This window comes from Ruditapes philippinarum, unplaced genomic scaffold (assembly GCF_026571515.1).
Source record: "Ruditapes philippinarum isolate M1 unplaced genomic scaffold, ASM2657151v2 ctg676_1_1_1_1, whole genome shotgun sequence".
NCBI lineage: Eukaryota > Metazoa > Mollusca > Bivalvia > Venerida > Veneridae > Ruditapes > Ruditapes philippinarum.
The window spans coordinates 134,185-156,734 of NW_026866365.1; the positions used below are offsets into that span (position 1 = coordinate 134,185).

The 22,550-nt window shown below is 32.6% G+C and overlaps 1 protein-coding gene across 1 annotated transcript; it reads right to left on the reverse strand.

Annotated features, from left to right (window-relative positions):
* Window positions 1-1,161: 1,161 nt before the first annotated feature.
* Window positions 1,162-20,974, reverse strand: LOC132732283 (nucleolar protein 58-like). The gene is made up of 15 exons (XM_060718677.1): window positions 20,843-20,974; window positions 20,529-20,605; window positions 20,015-20,067; window positions 19,254-19,378; window positions 18,506-18,639; window positions 16,231-16,295; window positions 15,810-15,944; window positions 13,422-13,567; window positions 12,744-12,870; window positions 11,112-11,275; window positions 8,198-8,332; window positions 7,692-7,753; window positions 3,709-3,833; window positions 3,277-3,354; window positions 1,162-2,230 (listed from the first exon to the last, which is right to left on the reverse strand). The coding sequence occupies exons 1-15, from the start codon at window positions 20,885-20,887 to the stop codon at window positions 2,142-2,144; spliced, it is 1,560 nt and encodes a 519-aa protein (XP_060574660.1). The 5' UTR covers window positions 20,888-20,974; the 3' UTR covers window positions 1,162-2,141.
* Window positions 20,975-22,550: the final 1,576 nt, after the last annotated feature.

Consider the following 22,550-nt stretch of genomic DNA (forward strand, 5'->3'; position numbering starts at 1 on the left):
GACAGACGGACAGACAGTGCACAACTAGACTTGGTACTGATCATTCCTGTAAAGTTTGGATGAAATTGCACCAGTAGTTTATGAGGAGTAGTCCGGACAAGCTATTGTGTATCTGGCAACACACAGAAAAAGAAACCTTTTTATCAAAGGGACATAACTCGGCCAAAAATCATTCAACCGGAAAACCCTTGCAATATGCGCAAGGACTTGAGCTACAGATCAATCCTGTAAAGTTTCATTGAAATTGCATAAGTGGTATGAGAGAAGATGTCCGGACAAACTTTAAAATTAAAAAGTTATTAAAGGGCCATAACTCTGACAAAAATCATTGAACGGGAAAATGCTGACAATATGCACAACTAGACTTGATACTGATCATTCCTGTAAAGTTTGGGTGAAATTGCACCAGTAGTTTATGAGGGGTAGTCCGGACAAGTTTTGTGACCGACGGACGGACGGACAGACAGACGACGGAGAAGTGATCCCTATATGTGGCCACTACTCCGTAGAGGCGACACAAAAAAGACCTGCATAATCTCCATACTGCAATCTATCCAAATACCAAGTTTCATAAAAATATTTTCAGTACTTTTAGTTATCACTGGATCCAGTTTATGTGTTAAATTTGCCATATTTTCAGACTATTTGTTGTCATAACAACCAGAATTTTCAATATAGGAACAAAAGAACAAGATGTGCATAATCTCCATCTATCCATATACCAAGTTTCATAAATATATTTTTAGTACTTTTTGCGTTATCGTGGGATCCAGTTTTGTGGACGGACGGACTGACAGAGGGTAAACCTAAAGTCTCCTCTGGTTAAACCGGTAGGGGACTAATTATATTTTCTTCAGCAAGGTACAAGATAAATATACAGACCCCCAAAAAAGTTAAGTAAGGGGGGGGGGGTGGGGGGGGGGGGGGGCTTGTAATTACACAGAACTATACATTATTTATCTGCAATAAAAGTCTGGGTAGTTGCAATCATGATGATCTATCCATTGCGTTTTAGGGCTGAAATCCAGTGGCATGCAGTTATCAATGTTAGCCTCTATCGACTGTCCACATTATTGACACCGTGCACCCTGATTACAAATTCAATACATGTATACTCCAAAAGGAGCAGGCGACTGAAACTGAATAAAGACTAAGAAAGAAAACTTTTTTAAAGAATGATTTATTATCATAACAATTTGATGAATTGTCAATGATGATATATCAGATGATAAATGTGATAATGCCAGCTTAAACAAATATTTCAATGGTATCAACAACAGCTTAGAAATGTACAACTGGACATATGATAAATAACGAGTGCCATTCCATTTAACATTGCTTTTGGACTTCTACAATTCTACAAATTCATTTCAAGCAATGAAGTAAAAATAAAAGTGAAAATTGCAGTCTGATTGAATTGGTTTACGAGATAATGGAAAATTCAACAATGAACATCTCTCACTATTGTATTCTAGCATATTTAATTATCAATCAACAATGCAATAAAGTATTAGAATTGATGGCCCACAAGGGTCCAGATTTTTCTTTTTTTTACAGAATTGTTTGCCCAGTGTTTCTTAGTTAAAATAATTTTTAAAATACAAAACAAAAACATATGTAAAACAAAAGATAAAATGAACACATTTTTCCTTCTAAAATAAAATTCATCAACAGCATTCACCATGTACGCAGTGCATTTACAAATTAAAATCCACTTGCATATACAAACAGACTCACCGAGTTATTTTTTTTAGCAACATTTGGCTATTAGTGTTAATTTGAAACTTCAAAATTTCTTCTTTTTTTTTGTTGTTTTTTAATTTTGGCCAAAAAATAATCCCACTTGGTCACAAGTACATCTTCCACTAGATCTCCAGTAATTTTCATGAAATATTACTAGGTAAGTACACTTTAAAACAGTGAAAAAAATTTTCTTCAGTTATTCCGTCATATTTGTGTATACTTTACCCTTGTCTGAATTTTTTCTTTTCATCCACTGTACTTACACCACATTTGAGTGTAGTACTTATGTACTTATTTAGTATTTATTTATAACCATGCGCCCCATCACGGGACCACTATTTTATCACTGTAATGTACTTTATATGTCTTAATATGTTTTATGTTTTAACGTCCCTATCTCAGTCACTATCTGGTTCTTGCTTTACTTTCTTCTTTTTCTTCTTCTTCTTTTCTGAGGTGGGCTCTTCCATTGAAACTTCTGCTACAACTGTAAGAAATACAACACCATAAATGTCAGGTCTTTTTTTCTTCATCAAAGTGTAAAACATTAGCTGTACATACTGAATCAGCATCTATTCTAGGAGGGGGTATTCACCCATATTTTTGACAATTCCCTCCTATTTTTTCAGAGGCTGGGGGAAAATTTTACATATAGAAAGAAGGAAAAAGATCAGCAAATGTAATAAATTCTAACTTTTCAATAAACATCCCCCGTTTTTCGACTGCTGAATAAGTATTACCAATTTGATAGTATGAACTACAGATGTTATTAAAACAACGTTTAAAAAACTGTAGAAAATGAAGGCCTGCCACTGCAAAATAGTAACCGGTTATTTGAAGAAGAATATTTTACATCATTCAAAAATCTGGAAACAAAGTGATCCCTCGGAAGCATTAATCACAACAAGATTACAAGAGAATTGCAGACTCGGTTTGATTGAGTCTGTACATGAGGGATAATGAATATGTGCAGACTGTTTTCTTTTTACGCCACTTTTTAGTTCGAACCACTTAACATGCTTTCCTGGAGAACTAACCAGTAATTTCCGCTTTTCTCCTCTCTTGATCATATATTAATTCATTACGATTTCAGAATCAGTGTGGCAAAAAGAATTGAGGGCTTGGTGTGAAGGGGTCGTTCCTCATATGAAATAAAGGAGTTAAGACCCTTTCACACCAAACTGTCGAAATGTCCATTACATTAAATTTTTGTCATGGAGAAACTTTCCTCATACGAAGACTGATCCAGCAAGCCCTTGATTACTAATCAGATGCTCTCCCGATCAGGCTACATGTACAGGTAATGCAACTATTCGCCCAAGAACGACTCATCCCACTATATATTAAACATCATCTTAAGCATTTGGATTGAAACATGTATATGGTTTATTGGTTTGGATGTTCATTTTAACATATATTGCATTTATTTTTGCATATATTTCGCATATCTATATCTTTTATAGAGTATATCTTTTATAGATTATCAGTCACATTTCAACAAAATGATGCATAGTAGCCACTTGAAACACTTACCTTCTTGTGACACATCCAAGCTCTGCTTATTCTTCTTCTTTTTCTTCTTTTTAGGTTCTTCTGTATCACCATTGGTTGCTGCAAGATAACATACTGATACATATACCCTTTATATATTCCTTTGATGTTTTATGGAGAAACCCTACTGTGAAGCACTGATCTCAATTGGTTCCAAATATTTGAACACTTTGCTAATAATCAAAGGTCTTGAATTACTTAAATCATTTACCAAGAAATCAAATTAACAATTTTTATTTTCCTATAAATAAATTTGTGAAACAATGTTCTCTAAAAATCGGTTAAACCTATCATAGCTGGTCAAAATCATCATTCAAATAATGAGTAACATAACAGGAATTAACACATCAAGAAGTACAAAAGGACTGGTACATAAAATCACAAAAACGGACAAAAATGTCATTCTTTCCTTACCTTCTGGTTCAACTTTTACAATTTTTGGTTTGACCTCTTCTTCATCATCATCATCGTTAAACTTTCGTTTCTGTGGTACGGCAGGTAATGTACTATCAGCTGTGTCATTGTATTTTCTTACTTGACTGAAAGAATAAAATTTACAATACATCTGAAATTAACTGCTTTATTCTCCTATGCTGTATGCTTACTTTAGTTTAGCTATAATACTAGATAAAATTCCTATGAAATTTAACTGCTACATTCCCATAGGCTGGATGCTAATCTTATACTTCAAAGGTTATTTTCTCGGAAACTCCCTAGTATTATGTACTTTATTTGTATGCTCACTAGCTTATGCTTAGCTCATAAATGCAAAAATACTACATTCATGGATGCCATGAAAAACATAATTAACTTGCTTATATCAAATATTCACTGAGCCAATGCTCTCTGCCAAAGAAAATGTTTAAATTATGACAACTACATGAATATAAATGCTCATTCTGTAATGTCTTTTATAGAAAACTGCAGAAAATATTTTGTTCAATTAGCACTTTTTCTAGAAAGTTTTATAACCCGAAGGATAGTCTCCCTTTTTTAAAACATTGTCTCAGTGAGATAGATTTTTAATCAAAGAATTTTTCATTTGTCCCTATCTATCTCTAAATCATCATGAACAATGTTTTATTTTGACAAAGATTATTTCAGGAGGGATGACTCCATTCTGTGTAATTTTGTGAATGCACTTATTGTGAGATTTTGTTAGGACCTGGAATATTCGTCCACAAATAGGGAAATGTGAGCTGGGTTTTAGACTGTCCTCGGGAGGTTAATCCAGCTCAGTTAGAGAGGAACCACAGGTCAAGATATTTGGTTCAAATTATTTTTTAGGATTCTCTCCTACATAACTTACAGTATTAAAAGGAAAATGATTAAGATCAAGTTCATTAATTGGCTGTTCAATTTCTCAAAAATCAAGAAAAAACTCCCACTTGAGCAGACTTAAGACCAGTTTGGAAATTTGCAAGAAAGAACACTGATGTATGAAAGATTCAAAATAATCATATTAATAAATAGGTCGTAATAAAGACATTTATAAAAGTGGTTTTAAAATACATACACTACAAATCATACAGAGCCTTTCCAAAACATTTTTTTGCCAGATCTCTTCTTCATCAAAAGACTAGGGTGTAAACTTTTTTCTTTAGTTTAATTATAATTAGTTTAACAATAATCATGCATTTTTTTATCTATTTTTCTTGTAAACACTTGAAACATTGTTTCAGTGAGATAGAATTTTAATCAAAGTTTTTTTTCATTTGTCCCTATCTATCTCTTAATCATCATGAACAATGTTGCTCGTCTTTAATGAATCTATTTAAATGGCGGATCATCTTTGTCTTTTGAGCCAGCTAGTAACCAGAATAATCTTGAAATATAATACATTGGTTTATTGTATCATAGTTTTGGGACCTTTCTGTTGAAAATGTGTCAGAGTTAAATTGTATACATATACCTGCACAGTGCGTTAACTGGAGTGCAGGTATTAGTTACCCGCACTCCAGAGCATGCCCATTGATTGGCTCTTTTTTGCTGGGGTTTACTTATTGTAACAGCAGAGAAAAGAAAGGCAACAGAAATATCATATTTAGATGCTTGTTCATTGGTTCCTTTTTTCTGTGGTTTCATATTGTGACCATAAGGAACATGTTTTATGTTTGACTATGATACAAAAGAGAAAGAACATCAAAACACTTGGCAATCTGATTAAAACTTGGGTAGCCCCCTCGTACAAATCAGATAGCCTCGTGTTTCGATGCTCTTTCTATTACTTGTAAACTCTAGGGGTGTTACATTAATCTGCTCATACAGGTTTGGTCTCTTTTTGTTAGGGTCACTTAAATGTTTAACACAGTATTAAGTCACTTTTTAAACAGTTAACATTCTTGCTAACATTGACACTCCTATTAAACTCTATGCATATTAGACAATTAATATTATTCCTAATCACAAAATATTAAATGATCTTAAAATTCAGCTACAGTTCTTAAATTTATGATTTTTTATGAATCTGCAAATGATTATATTAACATGATTGTGTGTTTATATATTGTAGACCTCAGTGAGATAGGTTTTTAATCAAAGACTTTCATTTGTCCCTATCTATCTCTACATCATCATTGGCCATCTTCCATTTTTTTATTTTTGTATAAAAGTTTGCTTGGGGAGCGGTGGCTTAGTGAATAAGGTGTCTGTCCTTCAACCAAGGGATCATGGGTTCGAGTCTTATTCGGGTCATGACCTGTTTCTTCATATGACACCAGTCAGGAAGAAAACTAGAATGTGATTCTAGAAAGTGATTACTTTAACGTGATTAATATAAGTTGCAATAAGTTGTTTCACAATCGAGCTTATATAAATGTTTAAACAAGAAGTTTAACATGTGATTTGGTCGCATCCTTTCAACCAAAAACTGGTAATGGGTACATAATCCAGAGACATTGAATACTCAGCAGAGCACTTTCAAAGACAATGACGCTGGTGACATTTTTTATTTATTTTGCTATGTCCCATGACTTTTGTTGTACTGCAAGCGCCACTTCGCGTACCATTTGTCAATAGTAAATTAATTTTTACATGATATTTACGTGTGAACATACTGTATTGATTTTTGCACTATATATAAAGGACATATTCCGATATTTGTCTCTTATAAAATTGTGTAAGCGAATATAACGATGTGAACAGTTTAACTGCAGTCTCCTAACTTTTGTAACTTACAAGTTAATATATTGTAAGCCTCAGTGAGATAGGTTTTTAATCAAAGACTTTTCATTTGTCCCTATCTATCTCTACATCATCATAGGCCATTTTCCTTTTCTTGATATCAAGTTTACTCTAGTTACAATATAACACTAAAGCTTATAATTTGCTGGCAGGTTATGTTTTGCACAAGTGCTTTTTTCTCTCACATATTCATTCAGTTTTGCCCTTCATCTGACTTTTATATAAATATTTATTACCACATTTATTTGTTATATGTTTTTGTATTGTAAACATTCTAACTGGGAAATATATATAAACTGAATAAATATTGGAATTGAATTTTAAGTTGTGAAATGAAATCGGGTAAAGGAAAAAAACAAAAAAAATGGCCATCAGTGACCTTCCTCTTTATATAACAGAGGCCTATAAAAGGCATCTTTCCAATTCAAATTTTCTTTAAAATCATGCAGTTTTCAGAAAAAACTGAACTAACCCCAGTTTTTTACTTCCAAAATTAGCAATTTGGCAACAAAAAAAACACCCCAAATTCAAGAGGCTAATAAAGTGAGAAAAACCACTGGCAGTGTCCCTCAATTCTTTATCTGTATTTCTATGATTGAGTGAACATTTATTTTCAAAGAAATATACATAAATTCAACATTTTACAAACCAGTAGCCTAAAACAAAGCATTGCCCATGACATCACTGGTAAAACTGTACCGAACACACAGGAAAATAACTCACAATTTAAAGTTCAATGGACACAATCATGTGTAAAATCTTACTGATAAATAATAAATTCAAAATCTACAAAGAATTATGTTAACATGATTAAGAGTCCCAGCTGCAACTTGCCGATTTCTTTTGTAAATTTTTTTTCTGTGTATAATATATAATTTCCTGCTCATTACTTTCTTTCATTTATACACATGGACATATTTATATTGTAGACCTCAGTGAGATAGGTTTTTAATCAAAGACTTTTCATTTGTCCCTATCTATCTCTACATCATCACAGGCCGATTTACATTTTTTTTTATATAAAGTTCACTCTAGTTTCAAAGTAAAACTTTTTTGCAGGATTTTTTGTTTGTTACTTTTGTACTTAATCCTGGTGATATACTCTCCCTTTTAAAAATCAACATGTAACATGTACATGATGAATTTCAAAATCCTGTAATATATCACCAGGATTGTAGTACAAGTTTTCAACATTTCCAGCAAACAATTGTTACCTTTTGTTCTCGTATTTCTCCCATTTAGAGATGGCCTTTCCACTTCCACTTATTCTTCTTGACTGAAATCAGAAAATGTGATTTTTGAAAAAGCCTGTTGTGTCACCAGGGATACTAACAAACACTCCATTACCAGGGAAACTATAAAAATTCTTCTGCTATTAACATGCCTATGTTTTCGTTAAATTTTAATGGGCCAATAAAATAGTTGTCCATTTTGTACTTCTTTGAACCAGATGTAACATTAAATTTTTCATCAGATGTCATTTCACTAAAATCAAGACTTTGGGAGTACATCGAAAGTGATACACATCAACACATCACTGACATCAGTTATAACTTAAGTGCAAAATCTTAAATAATAAAAAGCTTAATTGACCCTTTTAATAACAATTTTTCAAATGTCTTTAAAAATTACTAAGATGATCCAGAGTTCCATAGAAAACTTCTGATACTGCCAGAGCGTTCTTGAAAAAAAATTATTTCCTTTCAAATAATACACTCACCTTTCCTTCTTCTAATTCTCTGACCCTCCTTTCTAGTTTAGCTCTATGCTCAAGACCCAGCTCAGCGTTGGTGGTCTCACCCAAGGCATCTACTCTGATAGCTAGAGCAGTTTTAGCTGCCAACATTCTAGACATCTGTAAATACATAACCATATAATTTTTTTTTTAAATTCATTTTAATATATCCATACTGCTATTTGCTATACATGTATATTAGTTGTTTATAATAAGATATTTATTAACCTACTATTCATTGTTTAACTATCCATTGATCTCATGATTTTTATAGAACTTGCTCAACATTCCTGACCAATCAAATAACCAAGATCCAATTTCAACATTCCTGACCTTAAAATACCTAAGATCCAAGTTTGCGCAAGAGAATTTCTTTCTATTTCCTTAGACCCTTGGCTATACCTTCAACACTTCTTGCAATATAATGGAATCTTTATGGGCCTAAGATGCCAGGTCAAGGGTACAGGCCAGCAATCCCCCCCCCCACCCCCATTCTGACTTGCTCTTTTAAGCTGACAGATAAATATCTTTTTAGGAAAGTACATTAACATCAGTCCTATCATTTTAAGCTTCATTATGTATCATATAAATAAAGGCTCTATGATATCATCATCATATATAATGTACTATCCTTTCACAAATCATCATGTAACAAATACATGTTAAACCCTGCATAATAATGAACCAATTCCAATTATTTACAAATTGGTTCAAGTTTCTAAGTTTAATAATTATGATCAAGTAATCATTGATATCTAAAGTGGATTGGTCTATATTGGACACATTTTCCATAATTATTTCAAATACTGACAAAAACAATAGAAACATATCATTTGGATATTCTTATATAATATTTCATTAATGAAAAACAAGTTTTTAAAGATCTAGTATGAACATAATAAAATAGCCTCTAGAACAGATCAACAGATTTTCTGCTATAAAAATATATGCTGAATTGGATCATGTAACATATTGACCAACAATATTATTATATATAATTTTTCTGTGATGTGTCATCGTATATAATACTTAAATTAAATACTATCAACATCATACTTTCCATTATGCACCAATTCACTATAAGAAATTATTTTGGGTAAAGAAATTATAGAAACGTTTCTGGTTTATGACCCCAAAAAGTTGATATGTACATAAAAATTTCTACTTTATAAATTGTATTATGTAGGAAGACCTTGGGTGCCCCTTTGTGAAATATTCAGTCAACAACACTTGAACAGGCGAATAGAACCACTGACGTTCTGTAAGCTAGCTGAATATCTGAAACTTCTTGTACCTGACCCTATAGTCCAGTAAAATCTAAGTTATAACTGGTCAAATAAGTTGGGACATTTTAAACGGCAAAGACTTCGACCACAGAATCATTCTCATATCTCATAGAGTCTATGTCTCACTTAGGCAGACAGATAAATATCTTTTTAGGAAAGTACATTAACATCAGTCCTATCATTTTAAGCTTCATTATGTATCATATAAATAAAGGCTCTATGATATTATCATCATATGTAATGTACTCTCCTAAAGTTCACAAAATAGCAGTGTAAGAAATTAGGATTTCAATCGACTAGGCTTGTCGGACTACCAGATTGGAATATGCACTAGCCCAAAAGACATTTCAATAGCACGATTCATTTGTTCAAAACAGTATTTTATATTGCCTCTGAAAATACAGTAGCCTGGTCGGGCTTGTTTCTGTGAAAAGTTGGTAGCCCGAGGAGAAACTTAGTAGTCTGGGGCTATAGGACTACTGCTAATTTCGAACACTGAAATAGTCTATGTTTCGCATCCCAGGAGCAGCAAAATCAATATAGCCAGTATTGCCCAGGTTGTACTACAGCCAGTACGGACAAATGGAAATTTTCATGAATTTACTATATAAATATCATACAGACATGGAAATGCTTCTGATAAATAAGGACAAATCTGTCAAAATAAGATTTTGTCAGCCCTGCATGATCCCCTCAAAATCCTCAACAAATCCTGCTTATTTCCACCCTTTCCATTTTTCCTAAGGTTAACAAGACAGTACCATACAGTAAGAGACATAATGGCTGGCTAAATGGCTTCTACATATGGAAGGGTACCAGAGCTGTACTATCTATGCAAATGTTTAAATCTTGTTTCTCTACGCCATCCCTCCCACACCCGTTCATGTTCCGATTTCTTCTATTCCTGGCTTGTCTATGCAATTTATTCTCATCCCTTGGCAGAATCGGTTTATATGCATTATGTCATAAAATTTCTATCCTCTTCTTGTTTTAAAAATTGTCTTAATTTTTAATGTAATTCAGACTTAATTTCAAGGCAGTTTTAGGACAAAATTTCAAAATGAAGGCCCTGAACTTAGTTTCAAGGCAATATTAAAAGTTTTTTTAGTCTTAAATTTCAAAATGATTTTGAACTTTTCTGTTAAAAGCAATTTTGGACAAAAAAATGTTCATGGGGGAATTTGGACTAGATGGAACTTCTTTAATAAATCAACCTTACATCAGTCCTATCATTTATAAGCTTCATTATTTATCATATATTATAAGGCTCTATGATATTCTCATCATCTGTAAGGTGTGATTTAGTCTAGTAAGATTTTTCTGACTTGAAATAAAAAATAACTTGGCCTGAAATAGAGACAAATACAGGCCTTCTTAAATTGAAAAATAAAAAATTGATAATTCCCAATATTATCTTGAACTAAGTATTCCCCCCAATCAGCTCCATTTAAAGATATCAATGTCAAAGCAGATAATCAGGTTGAAATATCAAAATTTCATATCGCTCCTGTCCACAAAGATATTACTCCTTTCCAAAAGTCTGGTGGTGAGCCATCATATAAAGTTCAGTAAAATACAGCAAGTCAGAGATATTCTTAAGAGTAGAGGCTTACCTTGCCCTTAATTTTAGCGTTTGCCTGACCAACCAATGAGGCATGATAGATAAGACCATATTTGGGTGTGTCATGCTTGGTTTTCAAGGCTCGGAAAAGTGCTTTCTCTGCTCCCAATATCTGTACCGTACTTGCAGGATGTTTAGCTAAATTCATTAGTGAACCTGTGAAAAAAAAGTTTATTTTTTTATACAAATATGGATTTTTTGGTCTGGTTTTTTTTTTACATATGTATATATAACACATTTTTAATCAACAGTCAGCCATTTTCCTAGAGAGCTTATAACCGGCTACTACAAACTCTTCGTAATTTTGTCTTGTTTTAACAATGATTTCAATGCATTATTGTCATATCCAGGTGACCACTAGACTTGATGTCCCGATATCAATTGTCGTGGAGTAAAAGTTCACACTTAACTGGAGGATCAAACCTGTAAGACCAGGCTTACTATGGGAGAAAGTACATCTTGTATCAGTCCTATCATTTCAGTGTCATGGTTATCTCATAAAACATAGGCTCTGATAGTTCATCATGTACAAAAGTTCTAACCGCAAAATCAAACTTCAACCAATCATTAAGGCAATTGCTCAGCCAAAGAAAGAAAAGTCAACTAATTTACTGACTATAATTCAATCATAATATTTCTTATCATATCAGGGCTTTTTTTTCAATTTTGGGGAAAAGGTCTGGCCTTTCAATAGGGGAAAAAATGCGCGAAAATTGACATTTTGGGGAAAATCTCTTACATTATAAAAATAAGTCAATAACTTTAAAATAAACAATAAAAACATGGAACAAAAGCCAGGTGTTTCATGAACAATGCAAACAGTTCAGATCTCAGAACCATCTTCTTGACCTTGAATTCCTTTTACATACAAAACCACTTAATTTAAGTTTGAATCACTTGAGTTAATATCATTTGTGGTGTTGCCAAGCTTCAACATTGCTGTTACCTCCTCACACACCTCCCCTGTTTACTTCAGAATGGTTACATTGATTTTTCTATGTAAAAACTGCATAAAGTGCTAAATCAATTAGATGATGATTCTCAAAGGACATTTTGACACTAAATGCATAAAAAATAATTGATTATTTTATGTTTTGTAATTTATTTACTTAAACTAACTCATTCCTCTCAGAATTCCAGCCGAAAATCAAACAGGAAGTAGGTCGCGAAAATATGTGATAATAGAATATTTTGCCGATTTTTGGTATAAATATAACTCCATGTTCCTCCAGACTATGATTAAAATCTTTAAGAATAAATAGTATAACATATTTTTACAAATTTCTGCCTATTTTGAGTGGAATTTTCACAAAGACAATGTTTAGAGATTTTATCAGCGTAAGGGAGAGGGTTGCCGACCGTCGGCATTTGACTTCTTATTTGCAGGACAATCATTATATCAAACACTGTAGGCCCCCAAAAAATCTGAACTATTTGAACAAAAATGTGATTTTTTAAAGAAACAAGCTATAATAGTTGATTTTATTCTGACCAAGGGGAATTTTTTTAGCTCAAGGGGATTTTTTTTTCAGCTGGGGAAGTAGCCGTTAAACGGCTACAGTTATATAGGAAAAAAAAACCCTGCATATAAACACCAAATTAAAACCTGTAAAAATATCTTTACCTGCATGCGATATTAATCTAGCACCGACTAATTCACCAACAAGTACTGTTAAGTTTGGAGCAATAGCTACCATTCTGTTCTTTATATAGTCATATAACTGTGCCCTATATTCTGTTATATCTATCACCTGCAATGAGAAACAGTTACACAACATCATTTCATTATCCTTGCAACAAAATTCAACAATTGGGAATGTATATCCAGGTGTTTTTTTTATGTTTCAATCAGTATCATTTTTTTGGTTGTTGCCACAATGGAAATTATTTATGTATCTCCAAGTTTTTGTCTTTATTTATAATCTTTTTTTTAATGCTCCTACCAACGTAATAATTTTAACCATGCTGTCACAACAGTATTTTAACAAACTTTCACTGAATATTTAAAAGTTATCACCATTTTATTTCCAAGTCAATGAACTTGTTCAGTTACTTCTCATTCAAGTTATGACAGAACTTGAATAAATTTTTTAAAATATAATGCATAAATGTTTCAAAGATTTCATAATTTTTAATTCATAATTTTTATTTTGTAACTTTCAAATGGGAATTTTTTCCTGTGGACTGGGAAAATAATATACTATTTTCAATTGGAAATATGACCAAATATTGGCTATAAAATAAGCCAAAAAAAATCCCTGTACTAGCAACATAATTTCTCTCTATTTTCAATTGTTTTTACCTGTTCACAGAGGTATCTAACATTAATAATATCTTCATCTGAGATTTCGGTTCCCATGGAGATTTCAGCCGCATCTTTAACTTCTTTTTCCACCTCTTCAGGTAAAATCTTAGAAAAATCGGTGTTTACTGCATTTGTTCGAAATCCTGGAAAACAAATAGAGAAGAAACTGTTTAATGAAATTTGTAAAAATTTTAATCAGGGAGAGGCCAAACATGCATTAAATTACATTGCAGTCACCTCAGAGGTAGTGACGAACTTACAACTTTCAACAGAGTTAAATTCTGTTCAACGGTAAATATACATCATTGGTGACAAAACTAAACTTTACAAAATCTGCTAAGAGAGTTAAGCTTGTGAATTACTATAGACTTTACATACACATTCCAGTAGTGAATATTTGAATTTTTTTGAAAGACCTGTGGTCTTCTAAAGGGTAAAATTAAGCATAATTCATAAAAGGCGGAAAACCTGAAATCAAATTTCAACAACTGAGAATGAAATTTACCCACATTTTATAAAAAATTTAATTTCACTTCAATTTAAAATGCATCATACATAGGGTAAGTGTTCTGTTTTTCAGTAAATAAGATTAATCAACTAGCCGATACAAGTCAGCTGCTGTTATCACATTTATGGTGAAAAAATGTGAACATGGCCTTTTAGGGGTAAATATACAGCATTTAGCATTTTTAGGGGGAAAAGATACATATTCTTGGCTAGGGGTAGCAGTCTTTATTCAGCTATAATAGACAGAGGAGGGGGGGGGGTTTAAAAAAATCACTGTTCAGTCACCTCAGAGGTAGTGACGAATGTAATACCTTTCAGCAGTATCGTAATTCTGTTTAATAGTTAATATACATCACTGGTGACTAACTGAACTTTTTAATCTAACACGGTCTATTCTACAAGAAAAAATTCTGCAGGATTCTAACATTTAAAACAAGTTCTAATATTTAATTAAACAAAAAAATTTTTTTTTTCCTTGTAAATCTTATTATAAGTGCCGAAATTCAGAAAAAAAATGTTTCATTTAAAAACTTAAGTTCAACGTTTTCTTTATTTCTTAATGCAGACAAATTGTTGCTAAATAAAGCGTTTTAACATAACTCCCTCTAATATAAAATGATACAAGATTAAACAGGGTTCATACAGACCATCCAAGACAAAATTCAAGGACTTTTCAAGTATTTCAAGAACTAAAATATGTGACACACTAAAGACAAATATGTGTAAAAGGGTGACAATGTATGAAATTAGAGTTTTACATGCAAATACCTGTTGAAGTACTATCAAATTTATGAAGATTTTTCTAAGTGTGCAAGATTCATTCAAAGTGTTCAAAAAGTCAACTCAAAAATAAATAGATTATCAAATTGTATTATTCATTTAGACTTAGACTTTTTAAAAACATATAGCCCACAAATCAATACCTTTCACCCATGGATTAAACTTCTACAACCTTATCACAAGCGCTCCACATCGCCTTTCTTTTATCACCCTTGAATTCTTTAATGAAAGGGTATTTTTCTACCCATTTTGGCGAGAAATTACACTTTATGTTCATTTTTTGATGAATCACCCCAACCGGTCCATGAAATTTACACGTCATGAATATTTCAATCGTGTATAATCGCCAATACCCGTTCCGTACCGTCTTACTATCTCATTACGAAGTTGTATTTTTTTAAAAAAAATTGATGTGTATTTGAGTTTTTCTCTTTTTTTTTTGGCCGCTGTTTTACTCATTTTAGTCATTTTGTGGTTCTTAATGAGGAATACTTGGATTACTGAACAAAATTCTCAAGTTTCCTGTAAAATTCAAGGAGTTTTCAAGGACTTTTTCCCAGGACAAATTCAAGGAGTTTTCAAGGACTAACCACCAAATTCAAAGACTTTTCATGGCCTGTGCAAACCGTGTTTAATCACCCATGAATTTTAAATCCTAGAATAGGCATTTAACTAAAAACCAAATATCATCAAAGGCAAAATCATCAAAGGAGGAAGAGGGATTTCGGACTTCATGGAACTATTTGAGTGAATTAACCTTACATCAGTCCTATCATTTAAGCTTCATTATTTATCATATATTATAAGGCTCTATGATATTCTCATCATCTGTAAGGTGTGATTTAGTCTAGAAAGATTTTTTTTGGAGTGAAATAGGGCTCCAAATACAGGCCTTTATGAACTGAGAAACAGTTGATAATTCCCAAAATATTATCTGGAATATTCATCCAAAAAAGAAAAGATTTCCGAAAAGTTAATTTTTTAAAGATATTAATGACTAAAACAGGTAACCAGGTTGTAATACCAATATTTCAGAAAGCCTACTTCAGCCTACTTTCTTTAATAACATTTAGAAACAAAGCTGAAATGAAGACTTACCCATTAATTTGACAACTTTAGCGAAAGCAAGATTATCTTGTACAATTTTCCCCAACTCTGGGAAATGCCAACCATACCATTCTCTTGCTCTCATAACATAGTTGTTTAGTTCTTTATCTAAATCATCAAGTAATGCTGAAAAAAGTAACAAAATAATGAAACAACATCAGTAAAATATTAGTACACTATTAATAAAAAGGCACATTTTGTTGAATGAATAGACTCCTGGATAACTAACCAGTAACCAATTTCACCTTGTGACAAACTACAAAGTCTGTGCGATATCAAAGTCAACTATGAGATACAAACGAACAAAGACTGTCCAAAATCAATTGTCACACAAGGATACCTTGCCTGGATTACTCATCTGTTATTATTGAACGAAGAGGAAGGAAAAAATGTATCACATAAAAGTACTTACAGATAGCCTGTACAATCATAGTATCTACTTTATCTGGACTGAACTTGAGCTTGTATCGTGATAAACTGAAAAGTAAATATGTTAGAATAATTTCTATCTTTTACTATGTACACTCGCCAACCAAAGTTTAAAACTTTCAAAATTAAAGTCATATTTAAGATGTTTGTTTTGCTTCGTTTATTCAACACATTTAAGGTTACATGGCACCGAATCAGTCAAGATGATTTTGGCTAACCTCCGGTGTTACAAACTTAAAGCAACATCGGGGGTCAAAACCACCTCACTTGCTGAAACTAAAAGATGCATAGACTCCAGTAATTCTAATCCATTTAGTCGCTTCTTTAAGAAAAAGAATAAACCATTTTACTTTGTAGCATATTAAACCCATCATTGCCTGGGACTGAACAGCAATGGTGTAATGAGGAAATATGGGAAGTTCACTTATCAAGGCTCAAACATGGACGGGCTCCAGCTACTTGCCACATATCCATGTTATACAAAAATCTTGCTTCAGCCCTATCATTTAATATCACAAGTTCTCATTTTAAATAAGGCTCTAGATAGTGTCATCATTAGCAAGATATTTCAGTCTTTCTTCCATAAAGCAAACATTAAATAGTGTAACTTTCTCCTTCCGGAACTTCTAAAACCTGGAAACTTCTGAAATCCGAACATTTTTCAGTGTCCCAAAATTTCTCCTTCCGTTTTCTATGTAATTAAAACCTCTGAATTATGGAACTTCTAAATTCTGAATTCCGAACGATTTTCTAGTAAAAATTTAGGTTATATCAATTCAAATTTACTTCCAAAATCCGGACATTGAAAAAGGTGTGAAGGAATATTATAATTGAGATTGTAGTTTGTACAACTTTTAAAATGTTAGTATATTCCAATAAGCAGAAACTATTTATCTTCAAACCTATTAGAATAACAACCTGTCAAGCATGTCAAACACTTCATTAAAGTGTGAAAATTTAGAAAATGAGAAGTATAATTTGTTGAAAAACAAAAATTGTAGGTTAATAGCTGGTAGGCCTATTACATGAAATATACTAAATAATGATCATTATGCTTTTGTATCAACAAACTCATTTACAGGTGATAATGAATTTAATATAGTAATAAACCTTTAAAAGGTCCTATAATTTTTCCATTTTATGAATTTATTGAGTTTCATATATTTTTCATGATGTCCTACTTAAACAATTGATGTCTCATGTTACTACTTTTTCAGATAATTCCAAAATTCTGAATTCCGGAAAATTCCAAATACTAAACTTTTTGGCAAGTCCCACAGGTGTTGGGTTTTCAGAAGTTACACTGCAACTGTCTACTATATATCAACATTGCAATCTTCAATCATATATGCTCTGAATCAGTAAAGATGATTTTGGCTAACACCAGGTGTTACAAACTGAAAAGCTACACCATGGATCAAAACCACCTCACTTGCTAGAGCTAAGACATGCATAGACTTTAATAATTGAACCTATTTAGTCGCTTCTTTAAGATAGTGAAGAAAGCATGAAGCATATTTAAACCTCTTTCAAATCCTATTCTTGGAACTAACCAGCAATGGTGTTATGAGGAAATATGATGAGTACCCAGAACTAGGGCCGCTCAAACCCTAGATGCCTGGACCGACACCAGCTACTTGCAAAATATCTTTTTACACTAAAATCTTGCTTCAGTCCTATCATTTAATATCATTAGTTCTCATTTTAAATAAGGCTCTAGATAGTGTCATCATTAGCAAGATATTTCAGTTTTTCTTCCATAAAGCTTAATGTTACCTAGCAATCTTCAAACAAACATATGCAGGATATTCACAGATCTAGTAATATATGTTCTCCATTACTGAATTTACAGCATTGTTCACATTAATCCTGATAAAACAAGGTGGTATTGTGACTTTCTAGAATTATTGATGACGAAGACCCCTATTGCCTCTTTGTGCATAAATTAAGGCATCCAGACAATTGGTTTGGTTTTAAGTCACACAAACACAATATGTCATATGGTGACTTACCAGCTTTACTGCTGTAGGAAGACCTCAGGGTCCCTTCCGTGCATTATTTCAGACACCCATAGTAGAACCACCGACATTTCCTAGCTAGCATGATAGCTTCCTCACATGAAGGAAACCAAAGTCCCTGTAGGGATTTGAACTCACAGCAGTGAGGTAAAGAGTAGTTTGAAGTCAACAACCGTAACCACCTGGCCATGGATGCCCCTAAATTCATTTGATAATTGATAATAAATATGAAACATTTACCTATGTGCCAGACCTAAGGCCATGGCAGACATTTCTTTTGTTGGTAATGTGATTAGACTGTCCATCTGTGTACGGATCCCTTTCATTAACTCCTGTATGGCTGAATTTGCTACACAACTGATGTTGAACTTTTCCTAAAAACATAGAACTTTATTGTCAAAACACAACTGGATGTGCATGATAATCTTCATCCATTTGCTATGAGAAAAGCAAATAACTTTTTCCATAATAGCCGAGGGTCACAGACAAATGGTTATATGGAAGTATAGTCTTGAAAGACATTGTAAACCCCTCTTGGCAATCACCGTTGTAGAACTATCACTGTGTTGGTAACCAAGCCAAATATTTTCTCACAGAAAGCTACACAATTAGACTGGGGGAGTCTGTCTTAAATTTCACAAAAGGTTATTTTTCAAACATCTTATTGTATCAATTGTTTAATAAAGATATGTCTATCATCGCAATATTCAATGCCACTCCTTCACAAAGCATTATCTTCAAAGTTATCATTACACTATTGTACTTAGGATCATTGGCTCCTGTATCCAAAATGCAGAGAGAACACCTAAAACTAAAGACAAAGAATTATAACAACAAAAGCCTCACCTTTCTGTATATCAAAACCACTCAATTCACACTCTCATAAAAAGTTTTGGCAGAACAAAAATGTTCCGACCACTTTATTTCAAATTAAAATTTAACATTTTAAATCACCGAGTATGATGAGTGATAAAGGACTTTGTCACACCTTAATGGCGTTGCCAAGTTTAGCATCAGCTACAGCCAACTCATCCTGTATGTCCGAGGCTACCAGTTTCTTCATCACAGACTTCAGCGATTTACTCATTTTCCCTTCAACAGTTGCCGTGGCAGCTGAAATTTTAATTGCATAAAAAATTAATTTCTTCATACATTTATAAAGATGGAAAAGCGTTTACCTTTCAATATTTCTCAATTAAGAAATTACTGTTTAAAACCAATATAAATATTTCACACTCAAGAATTTTAACTGATTAATACCAATATAAATCCACAAGTATCTTACTCCAGTAATATGGTATTTTATTACTACTAAATTGCATTATATTTATAATTTCTATCTTTTATGTTCTTCTTTTTTTTTGTCCTATTCCTGCAATATCAAAGTATCATGTGTTGCATCTAGGATTTCAAAATTATGGGGGATTGCCCCCCACTCAACAGGAAAATGTGGAGGACATGCATTTATCGAACAATATGACGTACTGAAAAGAATTAATTTATTTTACGTTTAGGCATTTTTGACAGCTATCGTCAGCTTAACAATGAAAACAAAGTAAAAACAAACATGGCAAAAGTGTTCAAGATACAATGAAGATTATCTGTAAGTTGAAAAGATTGTCAAATGCGGGACTGCGCACATCGACGTCATTAAAATGAGCGATCTGTAAAAAATAAGCATAAATGGCACAGCCTAGATGCAACACTGGAAAATGTAAATAGAAATTTTCATCACGTCAGATGACATACCTGCTAAAGCTTCTGTTGTGTCTTTAAACTTCTTAAAACTCTTAAGCTTCACCCTAAAAATGGAACAAGTTTAGAACTTTTGTTATTTAATTTAGTTTAAATAAATCTTGGAAATTATGTAATGGGACAAGCATATATATGCAGAGGTTTTATTCCACAAATTTTTCGGCGAAATTCAGCCCCATTCCCTCCTCAAAATATAATGTTTTTTCCTCTCAAAGCCAAAATTTTCCCCTATTTGGGAGCCAAAATTTGCCTGCAATGAATGTATTTTTTTTTGCAATTAACTGCCGAAAATGTTTTATTTTATGCCTGTAACCTTACTTTTCAGCAAGGTTGTTTACAAATCGTTCTCAGGTAGGTAAGTGGAGCTACTCTTGGCGTCCCAACAAGTTTAACATGCAACGCGTCAATATTTTAGATCCGTATATCAAGAAAAAATGACTTATTTGCCAAGAAATGCTCCCCTTTTCTACTGGAAGGAAAACAATATAAATTAAATTTAGATTCTTACACTTCACTGGCTGCTTCTGGTGATTCAAAGTCCAAATACAAGTTCTCAACATTCTGTAGTTTCTTCTCATTCATCAACTGTGAATTATAAATCAACAAAAAATTATATGGTGTACCTCATAACTATAGATGCATTTTTTTTTCAATAAACATCCAACCCACGTGTCCCTGAAAATTATAGTCATGGAAGCACGTGGTATTAAGATTCCCATCATTTAATTTTAAAATGCGGCGATAAAACCACAATGATATAAGATAAATAGTTATAGCAGAAAAGTACCATCAGAAATACCAAGTTGATCAAGACTGTCATACCTTAAATACTGCATAACCAGCTGCTGTTTCGAAGAGCACCAACATTTTGTTTTTCTTCTTGCTCCACGAGGTTTAATAATGTTAGTACGCATGCGCGTAGACAACTGGTAATTATACTAAATGTCGTATTTTGCCGTCCCTTTTCCGTATGTGGCAGAGTTGACGTTAAGTACTGTTGTACGTTCATACGAATTCTATTTTTTTATCCCGTTCTTGAAAATGTATTTGATACTTTGAATTGTTTTTTCTGGTAATGAATAAAATATCAGTATAGATATCTGTTTAGGAAATTTCAGTACTTAATGAACAGACGGTGTGATTTAGAAGTACCAGAGACTTCTATACGGATAGCTCTGTTGAAGTATACAACACCAATTGTAACTTCTAAGTAGCCTGGGATTCAGGCGTTGATAGTTTTTGCTTATTTATAACATTTTTTTTATTCATAACATATGCGCTATTCCGTATTCGTTCGTCGTTTTGATAGTCGATTTGCCAAACAGAAACATAGACTGGAACCCAGGCTAACTTCTAAGATGTACACGCAAATCGTATCATGTGTGAAGGCTACTATTTCTTGAATTCGTAAAACTTAATACTAAATTTACAGGATAGGACCTGTTCCATTTTGCATACCTCCCACGATGACAGGTGACAGATTTCCAAATTATGATCGAGCTGTTAATGTTTTTAATGAATGAAATTCCAGAACAATTAGACCAAGTAGTACTTAACATGGAGTAATGGGGATATTGAAAAACTGTTAAGAAAATGATTATATACCTAAAAGTTTTGAAAAAATGGAGCACTTAACATCATTACTCATGATGAAAAATAATTCTTCACCGTCAGACCAAAATACAGAACAGGTTTTAGGGTGCTCAGTTATTCTATTCATTTCCAGGACATGGTTATTTCCTAAATGCTACATCTATGCTACCCGCGGCCGAACCTTTTGGTCTACCTTTATGTTAATCCCAACTATTTCAGCATTTATACTTATTTCAATATTTATAGTGTCGAAATTCTACAATGGGTCTGTTTGGAGGGAAGTGTTTTGGAGGGAAACCCGATGATTCATATAATATATAATTAAGGTCTGAATGCAAGTGTTAAATTGTATTGTTTTGAAACTTGTACATCATATCTTTGATTATTGTTGTAAAACAAAATCCTACCGTCTGTTGAATTCTATCAGAATCAATGCTCTACATGGAGAAACTTTGTTTAGTCATCTTAAAATGTATCATGTTCACTATTCTTTTTTCTTTATCATTTCTTTATTCATTTATATCCCTTAGGCATTTTGTAGTTAAACATGTGTAAGTTAGCAAAAACTAAAGGCAAACAAATCTTGATAATCGTTAAACAATAATTGTAATGGTTATCTCCCTTACATCTGTTGTAAAAAAATGCTTTTGTCTCGTACATAAATTTTTGATATTTCGATACAGGGTATTATGTAAAATGCTACATAATAAAGGTATATGTCTAGCATCTGTTTGACTGATAATTATAAATATTTATTCAAATGTATATAATAATGATATCATTACTATTGATTTGTTGATTTTTCTTTGCATATAAAAGTCTAAAGAAAATTAATTGCTTGTATTTTTTCATGACTATAATTTTTTTTCCAAACTGACGCATTTACTTGTTATGAAAAAAAATAAATCTACATTCAATGCCACTTTGACCGCACACA